The 19,054-nt window shown below is 44.9% G+C and overlaps 1 protein-coding gene across 1 annotated transcript in view; it reads left to right on the top strand.

The window, feature by feature from the left end:
* LOC122923688 (zinc finger protein 260-like) overlaps positions 1–19,054 on the top strand; it is a 46,521-nt gene that overhangs the window by 19,718 nt on the left and 7,749 nt on the right. Inside the window, exon 4 of the mRNA XM_044274540.1 lies at positions 12,308–12,315. Within this exon, the coding sequence (XP_044130475.1) occupies positions 12,308–12,315 (8 nt within the window). The remainder of the gene's footprint in view (positions 1–12,307; positions 12,316–19,054) is intronic.

Below are 19,054 nucleotides of genomic sequence, written 5' to 3' on the forward strand. Positions count from 1 at the left end.
TACTTGACTCATACTCTAACCCACAGAGGTTTACCTAGAAGCATTATTCCCAGTCTAAGCCAGAGAGCAACTTACCCATGGTAATCTAGGCCATAGATTTGTCCAAAAGCTCATCAGTTAGGAGCTAGCATCACCTTAAACGTTTAATAGCCTGGATATCTGACCTGAAGGATACATTTCCTTAGGGCTTTGGAGACATTATAAGCAGTCACAGCAACTTAAAGGTAGGGTTCTCTATGAGCACTCTAAGCTCAGAGGAGTAAGCCACAGGCAGGCATCAAACTCATGGCTCCATTCCAGTAGGAGGACCCCTTAAGTTGCACTTTTCAAGCCTAAAGCTATGTACTTTGCACTCCAATGAGGGCAGACACCCTCAATACAAGATTCACTTTATGCAGAAGAAAGATCTGATGAAGTATACATTTCTACAGAAGAAAACTGATCAGATGACTTTCTGGCCTTTTAGAACTACAAAACAATCTTATTATCTTCAGTACAGCATCTGCTGAGTAGATGTGTAGGTCCCCTATCTAGACCTGAACAAAGCACTGACTTGTTCAGGGTTGAGAGGCCATCCATAGTGAATCTGGACTAATTTGGTTAGTAAGGATAATTTACAGGATGTTTCCATTCTGCCGTCATTTTTTCAAAGCTTCAACCACTTTGAAGGCCTCCAAGAGGTGGAGACCGGAGCTTCCAACTGGTCAACATCCTGGTCCATTGACAATTTCTTTTTTTTTCTTTTTTTTCCTCAAAATGAATATTCCCCTCTTTATTCTTATCTTCTTCAGAGGATAAGAATAAAGAGGGGAATATTCATCTATTTGAGGAAAGAAACCAAAACAGAAATTGTTCATGTCCATCTGGTAAAGGGAAACAGTTTATCCTGAAATCTTCATCAGAATTGTGCACTGATCTGGGTTGTTGACCATGGCAATGTTTAGAATTTTCCTGAAAGCAGAGAGATTGTCAGCTTGGATTTTCAGATCAGTCAACATTTCAGAGATGTTTCACAGCAAAGTCACAAAGGTAACATTCTGGCACCTTTGTAATTCATAGCTATCAGACAAGGGCATATATCATAATCCTTGCAGCAAGGTGCATCATTTGGAAGTGACTTTCCTTCCCGCTGTCGCCAGAATGTGCGGAAGACAATACATTAAACATTTACACCAAGAAAGCAAAAAATACATATAAAATTATACAACTAAGTATAAACCGCTGTTAAAGAAGCATTTTAGCCCTATGTTCAGACTAGACAGTGTGAACAGGAGCCAGAGTAATGAAGCTTCACCTGTAACACATCCACCAAAAGGACCAGAGGTCCCAGACTGATAGGTATTTTTAACAATACAAACATTGATCTTCTCAGGAATACTCATCTCATCAGACTGCCTAGAGGGGAGGAAAGGTACAGTGCTGCCCATAATTATTCATACCCCTGGCAAATTTTGACTTAAAGTTACTTTTATTCAACCAGCAGGTAATTTTTTTTATGGGAAATGACATAGGTGTCTCCCAAAAGATAATACGATTATGTACAAGAGGCATTATTGTGGAAAAAAACATTTCTCAGCTTTTATTTACATTTGAGCAACAAATATAAGATGTTCCGCACTGTGGAAAATCTCAGAGGACGTGGTCGGAAGCCAAAAGTGACACCTTTGCTGGCCAGGAAGATAGTTAGAGAGGTGAAAAAGAATCCAAGGATCACCACCAAGGCCATCCTGGGGAATCGGGGCTCTGCTGGTGGCAATGTCTCAAGGCAGACAATCCAACGGACACTGGTCAATGCAGACCAAGGAGGACACCACTTCTCCGGATAAGGCACAAAAAAGCTTGCTTGGCCTTTGCAAAAGCTCATCTGGACAAAGAAGAAGACTTCTGGTCTTCTGTGTTATGGTCAGATGAAACAAAAATTGAATTGTTTGGTCACAATGATGTTTCCTTCATTTGGCGTAAAAAAGGAGAAGCCTTCAACCCAAAGAACACAATCCCCACTGTCAAACATGGTGGTGGGAACCTAATGCTTTGAGGGTGTTTTTCAGCCAATGGACCAGGGAACCTAATCATAGTAAACGGCACCATGAAAAAAGAGCAATACATGAGGATTCTCAACAACAACATCAGGCAGTCTGCAGAGAAACTTGGCCTTGGGCACCAGTGGACATTTCAGCATGACAATGACCCAAAACACACAGCAAAAGTGGTGAAGAAATGGTTAGCAGACAACAACATTAACGTTTTGGAGTGGCCCAGCCAGAGTCCAGACTTGAATCCAATTGAGAATCTGTGGAGGGAGCTAAAGATCAGGGTGATGGCAAGAAGACCCTCCAACCTGAAAGATTTGGAGCTCATTGCTAAAGATAAATGGGCAAAAATACCTGTGGAGACCTGCAAAAAGCTGGTCTGCAATTATAGGAAGTGTTTGTTCTCTGTAATAGCCAATAATGACTTTTCTATTGATTATTGAGAAGGGTATAAATAATTTTGGACCGGACACTTTTTGCTCAAATGTAAATAAAAGTCATTTTGTGTTTTTGCGTTTGTATCTGTATTTCGCCATAGCAATCTGCACCTTCTAGGGGTTGTGCGGGCTGAATCCCCCATATTTTTTCTTTGTAGTATATATTGGAGGCGTGGCGATCTCCAAGCAGTCATGCACACCTGACCAGTTAGTCTTCCCTGGAGGCTGGTTTTAAAGTCAGTATAAAACTGAGTCTGCTTATATAGCACCTACCAGTAGCCATTAGGCTCCAGGAGAAGTATATAGTGGGCTCAGCATGCATGTTGGTACTTGCATCCCTGGATCCGATGAAAGCTGTAATGGCACCGGACCGGGTTAAAAGCAGAGTGTGCTTGGCGTGCATGTTATACCTGCGCTCCCTGGACTTTGTGTGGCTGTCATGGCCCATAAAAGGTAGGAAGTAGTGTTAGGGACCACTCGTTAAGGCGACCTTGACGTGGTGAGTGGCTTATTACGCTTTGGCCAAAATGTACACCAATGCCTTATTCAACATCCAGCATAAAGGCAGGGCAGAGTGCTGGTTGCAGTGTGCGATTGCATTTTGTGTTTTTGCGTTTGTATCTGTATTTCGCCATAGCAATGAGCACCTGCATACAAGGTTGTGCGGGCTGAACCCCCCACATTTTTTCTTTGTAGTATATATTGGAGGCGTGGCGATCTCCAAGCAGTCATGCACACCTGACCACTTAGTATGCCCTGGAGGCTGGTTTTAAAGTCAGTATAAAACTGAGTCTGCTTATATAGCACCTACCAGTAGCCATCAGGCTCCAGGAGAAGTATATAGTGGGCTCAGCATGCATGTTGGTACTTGCATCCCTGGATCCGATGAAAGCTGTAATGGCACCGGACCGGGTTAAAAGCAGAGTGTGCTTGGCGTGCATGCTGTACCTGCGCTCCCTGGACTTTGTGTGCCTGTCATGGCCCATAAAAGGTAGGAACTAGTGTTAAGTCAAAATTTGCCAGGGGTATGAATAATTATGGGCAGCACTGTAAGTGCAAACAAGCTCAATACCAGGCAGCTGCAGCAGCTTCCAAGGTTCAGAAACCAATACAAGGTTAATGTAGCCCAGAATAAAAAATAGAAACATTACAATAAATCCAGAAGCAAAGCAAACCATCTGTCCAAGTCCAAATAGGACAGGAAAAAACACATGGTAGGAGGGGATAGGTATCTTTATATAGGCTCAGTTGTCTCTAATAAATTAGTTTGATTAAATTAAAAATTCATACCTCCCAACTTTTTGGATGCTCAAAGAGAGACACTTACGGTTCATTGTGTGAAAGATCAATTTTTTCGGCATATTTATGCACTCCACTTTTCCCTCAAGAAACAGTGCACAAATTATCTGAATATAGACATTTCTAAAATTCAAATTGCATCTAATAATGAAATAATATACAAGGTGAGGGTCTAATATACAGAGAGGAACCAGAGAAACACTTTCTGGATCAATATTGTAAATGTAATAATGAAAATCTATACCTCGGATCAAAAAGAGGGACATTTATGGAGCAGAGAGACTTTGGACATACAGACTTGGGTAAAAAAAAGAGGGACACTTGGGAGGTCTGAAAATTCCATCTGTCCTACTAGTCCACAGGGGCGGAAATCCCCCATTATTGTGCTGCTGGTTAGAACTTAAGGGAAAAGGGTCTTGATCACCTGAATCAGCCATTTGGCCATCTCCAGAAGTCAGGTAGAGCCACCCCTCCCTGAAGTGCTCTTCAAGGATTCCAATAAATAAGATTTGGTCAATGTGAAGTGAGAAGTTAATTTTGTTATTTCTGCGTCTGAGCAGCAGGATAAAATAAATTATTTTTGTTTGTTTTTTACAAACGGGACATTTTGTCCTCCCTCCCTATTTCAGTCTCCAACCTCTCGATATGAAGAATCTTCTCTAATTGCTCAGTCACCATCCGTACAGTGAGAACTGAGCCCTGCAACCATTGTTATAGGAGACATCTATTTGCCACTAAGCTAGTGGAGTGGAATAACAGGGGCAGATGTGTCACCCCCGACTGTTGTGGTCCCTTAAACCCTTTAGGATCGGAGAGTTTTACACTTTTGTATTTCAGTTTTTTACTCCCGGCCTTCCAGGGGTGAGAAGTTTGAGAACCTTTACATTTTTCTGTTCACATAGCCGTATGAGGGCTTGTTTTTTGTGGGACAAGTTGTACTTTCTAATGGCGCCATTTAACATTGTATACAATGTAGTGGGGAAAAAATGCAATTCCGCTACAGTTTTATTCTGACCCCCCAATTTTTTTTATAGTTACATCTATGGAGCTCACTTTTATAGGAGAAAATGGCCTCTGAATTGAAGGAGAGCACACTACTCACATGTGGCATGCACTCTGGAAATATTGTATGGAATAGTGATAATTGTACTTTTTCAGTTTGCACACACTCATTTGCCATAAGTCCTCCACACTTTTGTGAGAGCATTACTGGCAATTCCCTCTTATCTGAGGTATACTCTCATGTCCGAGGCCTTCTTATCAAAGGAAAACTCATGTCCGAGGCCTCATCTGCTCCTTCTTATCTAAGGAATATTCTCAGGTCCAAGACCTCACCTGATCTCCTTCTTCTTAACTAAGGAATACTCTCATGTCCAAGGCTTCACTTGATCTTCTACTTCTTACCCAAGGAATAGTCTCATGTCCAAGGCCTCACCTGATCTGTCCCTTTTTACCTAAGGAATACTCTCATGCCTAAGGCTTCACGTGACCTGCTTCTTCTTATCTAAGGAACATTATCATATCTGAGGCCTCACCTGATCTGCTCCTTCTTACCCAAGGAATATTTTCACGTCCGAGGCCTTACCTAATTTGCTCTTTCTTACCCAAGGAATACTCTCATGTCCAAGGCTTCACATGATCTGCTTCTTCTTATCTAAGGAACATTCACCTGATCTGCTCCTTCTTACTATGGAATACTCCATCTGAGGCCTCATCTGATCTGCTCCTTCTTACCTAAGAAATATTCTCATGTCCAAGGCGTCACCCGATCTGCTCCTTTTTACCCAAGGAATATTCTCATGTCCGAGGCCTCACCTGATCTGCTCCTTCTTACCCAAGGAATACTCTCATGTCCAAGGCCTCATCTGATATGCTCCTTCTTACCTAAGGAATACTCTCATGTCCAAGGCTTCACCTGATCTGCTTCTTCTAACCTAAGTCATGTCCAAGGCCTCAACTGATCTGCTCCTTCTTACCTAATGAATACTTTCATGTCCAAGGCTTCACGAGATTTGCTTCTTGTTCTGTGAGGCAACCCTGCCGATAAGCTGTATGGGGAGAGGGCTGCGGTCCATGCACACATCCACTCAGTCCAGCCAAGTATGCATGTGTCCTGACACTGACACCAACCCACCTCTGGACTTCACACACCGACACAGCAGAGCTGACACCTTTTATTTAAAGAGGGATCAGGTGCCAATAGACTGAAGGTGAGGTCACCAGGTAAGACACAAGGCTATTTATCCTCACCTCACCCAGCCACCAGCCAATAACCAGCAGACATAATGTCCCTAATTAACCCATCAGTACCGAATCCGACTAATGAAGTAAACCTGACAACCAGCAGCCAGTAACAGTGTCAGAGCACCAAGCAAAAGTCAGTACAAACTCCACATGACATCTCCCTCCATCTCACAGAGCTAGCTGACCCCGCCCCCTCACTGATCACATGACATTTAGGTCATCACAGGTCCTACACCACACCACCCCTTATTCTTTCAACTTCAAAGCCCCGCCCCTGCACTGATCACATGACAGTGACATCACCCCAGGTCCTTCACCACCTCTCCACTGCTGAGCCCCGCCTCCTGCACTGATCACATGACGGTGACATCACCCCAGGTCCTTCAGCTCTGGCAGTGCAGCAGATACTGGGCAGGTCCTGGTCGGTAGTCAGGGCTCTTGTTCTCTCTGGTATCAGCCATTCCTCCAGCCTGCAGGTAAGATGAGCTGTGAGGAGACAGTGTGGTGGAGAGCTCAGACATGTCACCTCTGGAGATTCTCCTCCATTACACACAGGAAATCCTTCTCTGCTCCTCAGCTTAGTGTGATGGGGGGAGTAGTAGTGCGGATAGTGGGGGTTGTCATAATTTGCTAGCACTTTACTGTCCTGGTGAGGGGCCCCTGCATCCAGGAGGAGAATGAATGGAGCAGGGCCCGGCCTGAGCTCAGCTCTCTCCAGTCTCTAGGAGTTGTGGACACAGCTGAGCACAGCCCAGAGGTGGGACCTGCATCTATCAGACATTTATCTCCTGTTGAGAAACCAGAAATCTCCATGTTGGGGCCCCTGGAATCCATGTGGTTGGGCTCTGAGAAGCAGGGCCCCTCCAGGCTCAGGAAGTGCCGTTCTGGAGGTGACATCTGGTCTTGTCCCCTGGATGATTTCCTCTCCTCTTCTCATAAAGGCGCCTGCAGTACTAGAAGCCTCCAGCTCCTCCAGTTCTCTCCTCTTCTCCTGAATGAGCCACCAAGGATGGACAGGAAGGAGATCAGCAGAAGAATATTAGACCTCACCTTGGAGATCATCTCCCTGCTGAGCGGAGAGGTAAACTTTTCTAGATTTCTCTCCTCTTTATTGTATTCTGTAACAAGTCAGACATCGGGAAGGAGAATCCATCATAGGAAGTGATAGGAAGAGTCCAGGGTCCTGGAGAACGGCCTCCAGACCTTCCAAGTGATGGAGACCCTGAAGATCATCCTCCAATATGGTGAGTGATGTATCACGTGACCAGTGACCAATAGTCATGTTGTAGGAGCCATGAGAAGGTAAGTAGGCACGTTGTACCAGGAGGAGAGGGCCGGAGGAGAGCACATGGCCCCTGAAGGGTTCATTCCCTAAGTGTCTCTCTCCATCCACAGGAGTACACAATAGTGAAGAAGTCATCGGGCGACTGTGTGACTCCCATCATCCATCTCCAGGAGTCAGGAGGGCGGAGCAGGACCCCTCACCCCATCACAGAGCCTCTTCCCCTGATACATGAGCAGAAGATCCACGAACTCACCCACAAGATGATGGAGCTGCTGACTGGAGAGGTGACACTGCTGGGAATGCTGGGAAATTCTCCAGTAACAGCACTGGAGGGGTCTGGGTGATGACGGTGTCATTGTGTTGTCAGGTTCCTATAAGGTGTCAGGATGTCACTGTCTATTTCTCCGTGGAGGAGTGGGAGTATATAGAAGGACACAAGGATCTGTACAAGGAGGCCATGATGGAGGAGCACCAGCCTCTTATATCACAGGGTAAGACCCATCATGTGCAGTGTATACACGTGTGTGCAGTGACATGTAATGGAGGAGCACCAGCCTCTTATATCACAAGGTAAGAGCCGTCATGTGCAGTGTATACACGTGTGTGCAGTGACATGTAATGGAGGAGCACCAGCCTCTTATATCACAAGGTAAGAGGCGTCATGTGCAGTGTATACACGTGTGTGCAGTGACATGTAATGGAGGAGCACCAGCCTCTTATATCACCAGGTAAGAGCCGCCATGTGCAGTGTATACACGTGTGTGCAGTGACATGTAATGGAGGAGCACCAGCCTCTTATATCACAAGGTAAGTTCCGCCATGTGCAGTGTATACACGTGTGTGCAGTGACATGTAATGGAGGAGCACCAGCCTCTTATATCACAAGGTAAGAGCCGTCATGTGCAGTGTATACACGTGTGTGCAGTGACATGTAATGGAGGAGCACCAGCCTCTTATATCACAAGGTAAGTTCCGTCATGTGCAGTGTGTACACGTGTGTACAGTGACATGTAATGGAGGAGCACCAGCCTCTTATATCACAAGGTAAGAGCCGTCATCTGCAGTGTATACACGTGTGTGCAGTGACATGTAATGGAGGAGCACCAGCCTCTTATAGCACAAGGTAAGAGCCGTCATGTGCAGTGTATACACGTGTGTGCAGTGACATGTAATGGAGGAGCACCAGCCTCTTATATCACAGGGTAAGAGCCGTCATGTGCAGTGTATACATGTGTGTGCAGTGACATGTAATGGAGGAACACCAGCCTCTTATATCACAAGGTAAGACCCGTCATGTGCAGTGTATACACGTGTGTGCAGTGACATGTAATGGAGGAGCACCAGCCTCTTATATCACAAGGTGAGAGCCGTCATGTGCAGTGTATACACATGTGTGCAGTGACATGTAATGGAGGAGCACCAGCCTCTTATATCACAAGGTAGGACCCGTCATGTGCAGTGTATACACGTGTGTGCAGTGACATGTAATGGAGGAGCACCGGCCTCTTATATCACAAGGTGAGACCCGTCATGTGCAGTGTGTACACGTGTGTGCAGTGACATGTAATGGAGGAGCACCAGCCTCTTATATCACAATGTAAGAGCCGTCATGTGCAGTGTATACACGTGTGCGCAGTGACATGTAATGGAGGAGCACCAGCCTCTTATATCACAAGGTGAGAGCCGTCATGTGCAGTGTATACACGTGTGTGCAGTGACATGTAATGGAGGAGCACCAGCCTCTTATATCACAAGGTAAGAGCTGTCATGTGCAGTGTATACACGTGTGTGCAGTGACATGTAATGGAGGAGCACCAGCCTCTTATATCACAAGGTGAGAGCCGTCATGTGCAGTGTATACACGTGTGTGCAGTGACATGTAATGGAGGAGCACCAGCCTCTTATATCCAATGTAAGAGCCGTCATGTGCAGTGTATACACGTGTGTGCAGTGACATGTAATGGAGGAGCACCAGCCTCTTATATCACAAGGTAAGAGCCGTCATGTGCAGTGTATACACGTGTGTGCAGTGACATGTAATGGAGGAGCACCAGCCTCTTATATCACAAGGTAAGAGCCGTCATGTGCAGTGTATACACGTGTGTGCAGTGACATGTAATGGAGGAGCACCAGCCTCTTATATCACAAGGTAAGAGGCGTCATGTGCAGTGTATACACGTGTGTGCAGTGACATGTAATGGAGGAGCACCAGCCTCTTATATCACCAGGTAAGAGCCGCCATGTGCAGTGTATACACGTGTGTGCAGTGACATGTAATGGAGGAGCACCAGCCTCTTATATCACAAGGTAAGTTCCGCCATGTGCAGTGTATACACGTGTGTGCAGTGACATGTAATGGAGGAGCACCAGCCTCTTATATCACAAGGTAAGAGCCGTCATGTGCAGTGTATACACGTGTGTGCAGTGACATGTAATGGAGGAGCACCAGCCTCTTATATCACAAGGTAAGTTCCGTCATGTGCAGTGTGTACACGTGTGTACAGTGACATGTAATGGAGGAGCACCAGCCTCTTATATCACAAGGTAAGAGCCGTCATCTGCAGTGTATACACGTGTGTGCAGTGACATGTAATGGAGGAGCACCAGCCTCTTATAGCACAAGGTAAGAGCCGTCATGTGCAGTGTATACACGTGTGTGCAGTGACATGTAATGGAGGAGCACCAGCCTCTTATATCACAGGGTAAGAGCCGTCATGTGCAGTGTATACATGTGTGTGCAGTGACATGTAATGGAGGAACACCAGCCTCTTATATCACAAGGTAAGACCCGTCATGTGCAGTGTATACACGTGTGTGCAGTGACATGTAATGGAGGAGCACCAGCCTCTTATATCACAAGGTGAGAGCCGTCATGTGCAGTGTATACACATGTGTGCAGTGACATGTAATGGAGGAGCACCAGCCTCTTATATCACAAGGTAGGACCCGTCATGTGCAGTGTATACACGTGTGTGCAGTGACATGTAATGGAGGAGCACCGGCCTCTTATATCACAAGGTGAGACCCGTCATGTGCAGTGTGTACACGTGTGTGCAGTGACATGTAATGGAGGAGCACCAGCCTCTTATATCACAATGTAAGAGCCGTCATGTGCAGTGTATACACGTGTGCGCAGTGACATGTAATGGAGGAGCACCAGCCTCTTATATCACAAGGTGAGAGCCGTCATGTGCAGTGTATACACGTGTGTGCAGTGACATGTAATGGAGGAGCACCAGCCTCTTATATCACAAGGTAAGAGCTGTCATGTGCAGTGTATACACGTGTGTGCAGTGACATGTAATGGAGGAGCACCAGCCTCTTATATCACAAGGTGAGAGCCGTCATGTGCAGTGTATACACGTGTGTGCAGTGACATGTAATGGAGGAGCACCAGCCTCTTATATCCAATGTAAGAGCCGTCATGTGCAGTGTATACACGTGTGTGCAGTGACATGTAATGGAGGAGCACCAGCCTCTTATATCACAAGGTAAGAGCCGTCATGTGCAGTGTATACACGTGTGTGCAGTGACATGTAATGGAGGAGCACCAGCCTCTTATATCACAAGGTAAGAGCCGTCATGTGCAGTGTATACACGTGTGTGCAGTGTGGGGATTCGCTCTGGTAGTTAGGACTAGTGGATGCAGTATAGAGGCAAAGTACACAGTTCTTGAAATCAAGCGGTGTTTATTCACACACAAGGAAAGACCATAAACAATAAGTCACCTTTTCTCCTGGGTGTTAATTCACACCCTGTTAGCAGTTCAACCTCTTCAAGTCCATAGGCGGCCTGTTCGCCTTTAGAGGGGCCTGAGTTCTCCAGCCCGGCTCAAACCTCAAATCACAAAAATGTCTGCAGCTGATCTGCCATGTGTGAACGTGCTCTTAGATAACCAGTGGCTGATCTGTGCTGCTCTTATAATCTATCTGGGAATTGTAAGATTCTGCTATACGGAAATAGAGCGCACAACAGGCGAGTTCGTCAGGGAGGGGGCTTAAGATGCGCCATTGTGACACAAAAGCCAATCACTAGGTGGTGTAGAGAGAGACAGAAGTGTGTCGCCGTGCAGTAGATTTGTCTTTCAAAATAAGCCCTTATGATAAAGTGGAGCATCTTTAGACTGTTTAAACTGTTTAGATTTGTAAATCTGCCCAATTGTTCCCCCAATGATTGCAAGGTGTCCAGACCTTGAGGCAGAAAAGCAGCATCAAACCATAATGCCCCCCTTCCACCAGGCCCAAACTGCGAAGCCCCCCTTCCACGGGGCCCAAACTGCGAAGCCCCCCTTCCACGGGGCCCAAACTGCGAAGCCCCCCTTCCACGGGGCCCAAACTGCGAAGCCCCCCTTCCACGGGGCCCAAACTGCAAAGCCCCCCTTCCACGGGCCCAAACTGCAAAGCCCCCCTTCCACGGGGCCCAAACTGCAAAGCCCCCCTTCCACGGGGCCCAAACTGCAAAGCCCCCCTTCCACGGGGCCCAAACTGCAAAGCCCCCCTTCCACGGGGCCCAAACTGCAAAGCCCCCCTTCCACGGGGCCCAAACTGCAAAGCCCCCCTTCACCGGGCCCAATCTGTGATAAAATTCCCCTCTCTATCAAGCCTAAAACGTGGTGCTCCCTCAACCAAACTCAAACCATCATGGCCCCCTGTACAAGGCCCAAATCATGAAGCCCCTCTCCACCAGGCCCAAACTCTGATGCCTTCCATCGAGATGGTCTCAGGCATACTTGAGACAGGCTTCAATGCATTTTTGGACCCAAATCTTGTCCAATGTTTTTCTAATAGTTGATACATGAACAGAGGTTTCTGCACTTTGTGGAGTCTTCTCTAGGTCTTTTGCTGTTGGGATTTTGTTTTTAGTATTGCCCACTGTTATTTTGAAGTGATCTTATCAGGACACTCACTCCTAGGGAGAGCTTCAGCAGTCCTGAATGTTCTCTGTTTGTAGATCTTTTGTTGAACTACACAGTGATGTACATCTAGGTCTTTAGCTTTTGAATCCTTTTCCAGCTTCATGTGTTTCTGTAAGGCCACGGTCACATCTCTGGTTAACGTTTCTGGTGGGCTGTCCTGGCAGAGAACGGCCTGCCAGCGGCCACCGGATCTGGAATTGCCATATTCAACAGATCACCAACAGATCCATATTGATTATAATGGGATCCGTTAGTGATCCCACCACTTTCCGGCACAAATAGCGGGTTTTCGGCCAGACAAATGAGTTTTTATGGCATTGATGCTGGATCAAGCTGCTGAATTATCTTTTACTGAGATCTGAACTTAGCCTAACACGTTTTCTGAGGTCTTCTGAAAGTTGTTTGCTTAGAGGCATGGTGTTCACCTACCAGTTCTCCTGAGAAGAGCAGATATGTCAGTAACTAGGCTTTATGTGCCTATACTTAATAGGGAAAGCACCTGTGAACCTCACACTTCCAATCTCCTGTCCTTAAAGGGGTTTTGCTGTTTCATAATTACATCGTTAGTCAGGTTTTTTTTTTTCTGACCGCAGCATATTTTTGCACCCTATACGGATTTTCATGTTCTCACTCTCCTTCCCCTGTTCTCAGCATCACTGCATCCTGGCAGGATGTTTACATGCAGAACTTCCAGTTTTCATCAGCTTCCTAAACAATCCCAGCATGCTTTGCTCTGTAATGTTTCGGAAGGCTTGCTCCACCTAGCCAAAATGGAGAGGGGCAGTCTAGGGATGAGAACAGGAAGTTCTACATGTAAACAGGAGGCAGTGATGCTCAGAACAGGGGAAGGAAAGTGCTGACATGAAAAACAGGTATATGGGGCATAAACATGCAGTGTTTGAGGTATTCTGAGCAGACAAAAAATGTATTATGAAACCCCAGAACCCCTTTAACCTTTTCTACCCCAGTGGGGTTTTTTTTATTAGCATTTTCTTTTTTCACTCACTTCCTGCCCAGAGCCATAAAAAAAATTTATTTTTCCGTTCACATAGCTGTATGAGGGCTTATTATTTGCCACCATTTAATATTGCTCAGAATGTAGTGGGAAAAAAATTCCAAACGTGGTGGAATTGGGAAAAAAATGCAATTTTACCACAGTTTTAAGTTTTTTTTTTTTTTTTACGGCGTTCATTATGCAGTAAAACCTGTGCTCTTCATTCTCCAGGTCAGTATGAATCCGGCGATACCACATGTGTATACTTTTCCTTGCGTTTTGATGCAGAAATGTTTTTTTTCTGACCCCTATAACTTTTTTTTTTTTTAGCTATGTGTGTGGAGCTGTGTGAAGGCTAATTTTTTGCGGGGCAATGTGTACTTTTCATTGATACCATTCTGGGGCGGGTACGGCTTTTTGATCACTTTTTCTTAAAAAATTTTTGTGAGACAAAAAACAACCCCAAAAATTGCCATTTTGACCCTTTTTTTTTCATTTCACCTTTTTTCGTATGGGATCAATACTTTTATATTTTGATGGTATATATTTTTGATAGTATTGACATGGAAAAGTAAAAATAACATCAAAAATTCTTTAAAAATGTTAAATATAAAAATTTGATTTAACCCCTTAGGGACACAGCCTTTTTACACCTTAGGACCAGGCCATTTTTTGAAAATCTGACCAGTGTCACTTTAAGTGATGATAACTTTAAAACGCTTTGACTTATCCAGGCCATTCTGAGATTGTTTTTTCGTCACATATTGTACTTCATGACACTGGTGAAATAAAGTTAAAAAAAATATTTTTTTTTGCATAAAAAAATGTCAAATTTACCAAAAATTGGGAAAAATTAGCAAATTTCAAAGTTTCAGTTTCTCTACTTCTGTAATACATAGTAATACCCTTAAAAATTGTGATGACTTTACATTCCCCATATGTCTACTTCATGTTTGCAGCATTTTGGGAATGATATTTTATTTTTTGGGGATGTTACAAGGCTTAGAAGTTTAGAAGCAAATCTTGAAATTTTTCAGAAATTTACAAAAACCCAATTTTTAGGGACCACTACAGCTCTGAAGTCACTTTGCGAGGCTTACATAATAGAAACCACCCAAAAATGACCCCATTCTATAAACTACACCCCTCAAGGTATTCAAAACTGATTTTACATACGTCGTTAACCCTTTAGGTGTTGCACAAGAGTTATTGGCAAATGGGGATGAAATTTGAGAATTTCATTTTATTGCCTAATTTTCCATTTTAACCAATTTTTTCCACTAACAAAGCAAGGGTTAACAGCCAAACAAGACTGTATCTTTATTGCCCTGACTCTGCCGTTTACAGAAACACGCCATATGTGGCCGTAAACTACTGTACGGCCACACAGCGGGGCGTAGAGTGAAAGGTGCGCCGTTTGGTTTTTGGAAGGCATGTTTTGCTGGACAGTTTTTTTGACACCATGTCCCATTTGAAGCCCCCCTGATGCACCCCTAGAGTAGAAACTCCATAAAAGTGACCCCATCTAAGAAACTACACCCCTCAAGGTATACAAAACTGATTTTACAAACTTTGTTAACCCTTTAGGTGTTGCACAAGATTTAATGGAAAATAGAGATACAATTTCAAAATTTCACTTTTTTGGCAGATTTTCCATTTTAATATTTTTTTTTCCAGTTACAAAGCAAGGGTTAACAGCCAAACAAAACTCATTATTCATGGCCCTAATTCTGTAGTTTACAGAAACACCCCATATGTGGTCGTAAACCGCTGTACGGTCACACGGCAGGGCGCAGAAGGAAAGGAATGCCATACGGTTTTTGGAAGGCAGATTTTGCTGGACTGGTTTTTTTGACACCATGTCCCATTTGAAGCCCCCTGATGCACCCCTAGAGTAGAAACTCCAAAAAGTGACCCCATTTTAGAAACTACGGGATAGGGTGGCAGTTTTGTTGGTACAAGTTTAGGGTACATATGATTTTTGGTTGCTCTATATTACACTTTTTGTGCGGCAAGGTAACAAGAAATTGCTTTTTTGGCACCGTTTTTTTTTTTGTTATTTACACCATTCATCTGACAGGTTAGATCATGTGGTAATTTTATAGAGCAGGTTGTCACGGACGCGGTGATACCCAATATGTATCCAATTTTTTTTATTTATGTACGTTTTACACAATAATTTCATTTTTAAAACAAAAAAAATGTTTTAGTGTCTCCATAGTCTAAGAGCCATAGTTTTTTAAATTTTTGGGCGATTATCTTATGTAGGGTCTCATTTTTTGTGGGATGAGATGACGGTTTGATTGGCACTATTTTGGGGTGCACATGACTTTTTGATTGCTTGCTATTACACTTTTTGTGACGGAAGATGACAAAAAATGGCTTTTTTTACACCGTTTTTATTTTTATTTTTTTACGGTGGTCATCTGAGGGGTTAGGTCATGTGATATTTTTATAGAGCCGGTCAATACGGACGCGGCGATACCTAATATGTATACTTTTTTTTTATTTATGTAAGTTTTACACAATGATTTCATTTTTGAAACAAAAGAAATCATGTTTTAGTGTTTCCATAGTCTAAGAGCCATAACTTTTTCAGTTTTTGGGCGATTATCATGGGTAGGGTATGATTTTTGCGGGATGAGATAACGGTTTGATTGTTACAATTTTGGCGTAGATGCGACTTTTTTGATCACTTTTATTACCTTTTTTGGGAAGTAAGGTGGGCAAAATTCCAATTTCATCATAGTTTTTAATTTTTTATTTTTATGGCGTTCACCGTTCGGGTAAAGTAACATTACCGTTTTATAGATCAGGTCGTTACGGACGCGGCGATACCAAACATGTGTAGGGAATTTTATTTTTTTCATTTTTAATCAGTGATAAATGTGTTTTTTGATTTTTACTTTATTTTTCACTTTTTTCACTTTTTTTTTGACCCAGACCCACTTGGTTCTTGAAGATCCAGTGGGTCTGATGTCTGCATAATACAGTACAGTACAATATATATTGTACTGTACTGTATTTTACTTACACTTTGTCTGAACAGATCTATGCTTTCAGCACAGATCTGTTCAGCACCATGGACAGCAGGACGCCTGAGAAGGCGTCCTGTTGCCATGGGAACCTTCCCCGTCTGCTCAGTAGTGGCCAGAACTGCGCAGACGGGGAAGGGTAAGGACGGGGCTTGGGGGGCTGCCTGGAAGCTCTCTCCCTCTCCATTCGGGGGACTGCAAAGGCACAGCAGCCCCCCGATCGGAGAGGGAGGGAGCTCCCTCTTACTGTTAACCTTTTCCATACAGCGGTCCGTACGGACCGCTGTATGGAAAGGGTTAAACGGCTGACATCGCATCACCGATGTCAGCCGTTTATACCAGGGTGCCAGCAATGTGCTGGCACCCTGGTATACCCACTAGACGCCAACGATTACGCAATGGGAGGCGGGCGGGGGGATCGCGATCCCGCCTACCGCACCTCCCGCACCGCCCGCAACCCTCCCCCTGCACCTCCCACCGTGCTCGAACAACTCAGGGGTGCAGGGGGGAGGGATACAGGAAACAATTTTTAATCCTAAAGTTTCTGATCCCCGCGGTCAGGGACCGCGGGGATCAGAAACTGCAGAAATCGCAGCAAACCGCAGGTCTGAATTGACCTGCGGTTTGCCGCGATCGCCGACATGGGGGGGTCACGGGACCCCCCCGCGCATTTAGCCTAGGTGCCTGCTCAATGATTTGAGCAGGCGCCGGGTTCCGATCACTGCCAGCCGCACGGCAGTGATCGAAAATGCACAGGGCGTACATGTACGCCCTGTGTCCTTAAGTACCAGGGCACAAGGGCGTACCTGTACGCCCTGTGTCCTTAAGGGGTTAAACAATAGGTAATTTTCTGATGACACGTTCCTTTTAAGTGTTCCACAGGAATTAATGTAACATGGAGGCGAAATGAAAACACATTTTTCATTTTAATATTTTAAAACAAACCTTAATATTTGTGTTTCATATAACTTATTAGAAATGAATAGGAGTGCACCGCGCTCGGGTATTGTCACGGCCACGGTTATGGCCGTGACTCCTTGGGAGCCGCATACAGTTGCCCGCGGTTTGGGTAGTTGTTTCAACCGCAGCTTGAGGCATGGTGTTGTTTGCCTCAAGTGCGGTTGCCGCGGACAACAGCTATGTGTGCGGTTCCCTTGGAGTTGTGTGCGTGTAGGTATGCACGTTTGTATGTCTGGTGTGCACTTTGACACTTTCCTTTCACTGTGGCTGCCCGTGGCAACGTTTGGTATGTTGTACATGTGGTGGCAGGGTCCCGGCCTTCGGGCTGTCTCCCAGGACGGCTGCCACCCATGTCGTTGCCTGCGGCAACAGCCACAGTGTGATCTTAGTTTGGTCACTTCCCCTTTATGTGTGTTTCCCTTCTGTGGTGCTGGAAGGGTTAACTCCCTTCCCAGTGTGTGTGTGATGTCACTGGGTGTGTCCAACTGTGGGGTGTGGCTTCTTGGCCTACATAGCCTTGGTGTTTGGCATGGTTCAGTAGGTTGCTTCAGTCATGCTTGGCTGGAGCAGCCTCCTGTGCATATGACCTGCCAGTGAGAGCCACCCCTGTGGTCATAAAGATTTAAAAGAGAATGTCACTTTATGTATTATGTCATGTTGTATGTGATGTCCATGTGATGTACTGTTGGGACCTTTGCTCGTTTGGTTTGTGCAGCTAATGGTTCTGGATTCTGTGTGTGCTCAGGGATCCAGTCAGCAAGGCTGTGGCAGGTTGGTGGAACTCCTTAGTTCACCTGCCATTTCATTAGTCTGTTTCGGTTCCCCTTTTTGCCAGCAGCTTGGCCATTGAGACTCCTGCTCCGCCGAGCATCCCGGAAGCTACATGAGTACTTTCTGGCCCCATTAACTATCATAGGAACCTGCAGACGGGCAGAGATCCGGACGCAACTGGGCAAATATGCCGAGAATCGGCCAGACAAATACCGCTGCGGTCACCCCCAGGAGGTTATGGAAACTAGACCCCTTAGAGTATTTATCTAGGGGTAGGTTAAAAAGTACCGCTCATGCTCATATTTCAGTTTATAATTTAGGGGCTACGTAAGCTGCAGAATACTGTACACCAGGGCATAATATTTTTTGAGGGAGTGGACTGGATAAAGCAATTCCAACGTTGTTCAGGATTTGTTTTTACGGCGTTCACCGCGTTGTATAAATGACGTTACCTTTATTCTCCTGGTCAGTGCGATTTTAATTATATTTTAAAATGTGTATGGCAAGTGATAATGTACATTTTTTATATACTTTATTGATTTAGCATATTTTTTATGAAAAAACTGACTCTGAATTGACTATTGGCAGTGAGTTTCCCATCTTCACTGTTCAATCTTGCTACAAAGGAGGATGGGGGTTTTAGTGGTCTCAAAGGTTCCTGTCCAGCAGGGCAGCCGTTTCTGTCATGGAGCTGTCATGGGCTCACAGAACATATATACTAGATGTCATCAGATATTTTTCTTTTTCTCCATTCACCATGACAGCTCCTTAGGAGAAAGTCCCAGGGAAAGTAGACTTGGAGAAAGATATAGATGTAGAGCTTTCTCAACCGTTTTGATCAGTAGGGTGCTGGTGGGTTCTGCAGGGCACTCTTTAAAAAAAATTACCCCCCCCCCCCTTATATCTGTATCCTTATCCTCTAAACATGGCTACAATTAATATTGTGCAGTCTGCTTCTCACATTTGCTCTCATAGTTCAGATGCTACTTCGGGCCTGTGGCCTGCTAGGTGCTGGGCTCTCGGCACAGGTGGCGAGGAACAGAATATTGTTATTTCCCCCTGATAACTAAACCTAGAAGTGAAG

This window comes from Bufo gargarizans, unplaced genomic scaffold (genome assembly GCF_014858855.1).
Source record: "Bufo gargarizans isolate SCDJY-AF-19 unplaced genomic scaffold, ASM1485885v1 original_scaffold_1806_pilon, whole genome shotgun sequence".
Taxonomy (NCBI): domain Eukaryota; kingdom Metazoa; phylum Chordata; class Amphibia; order Anura; family Bufonidae; genus Bufo; species Bufo gargarizans.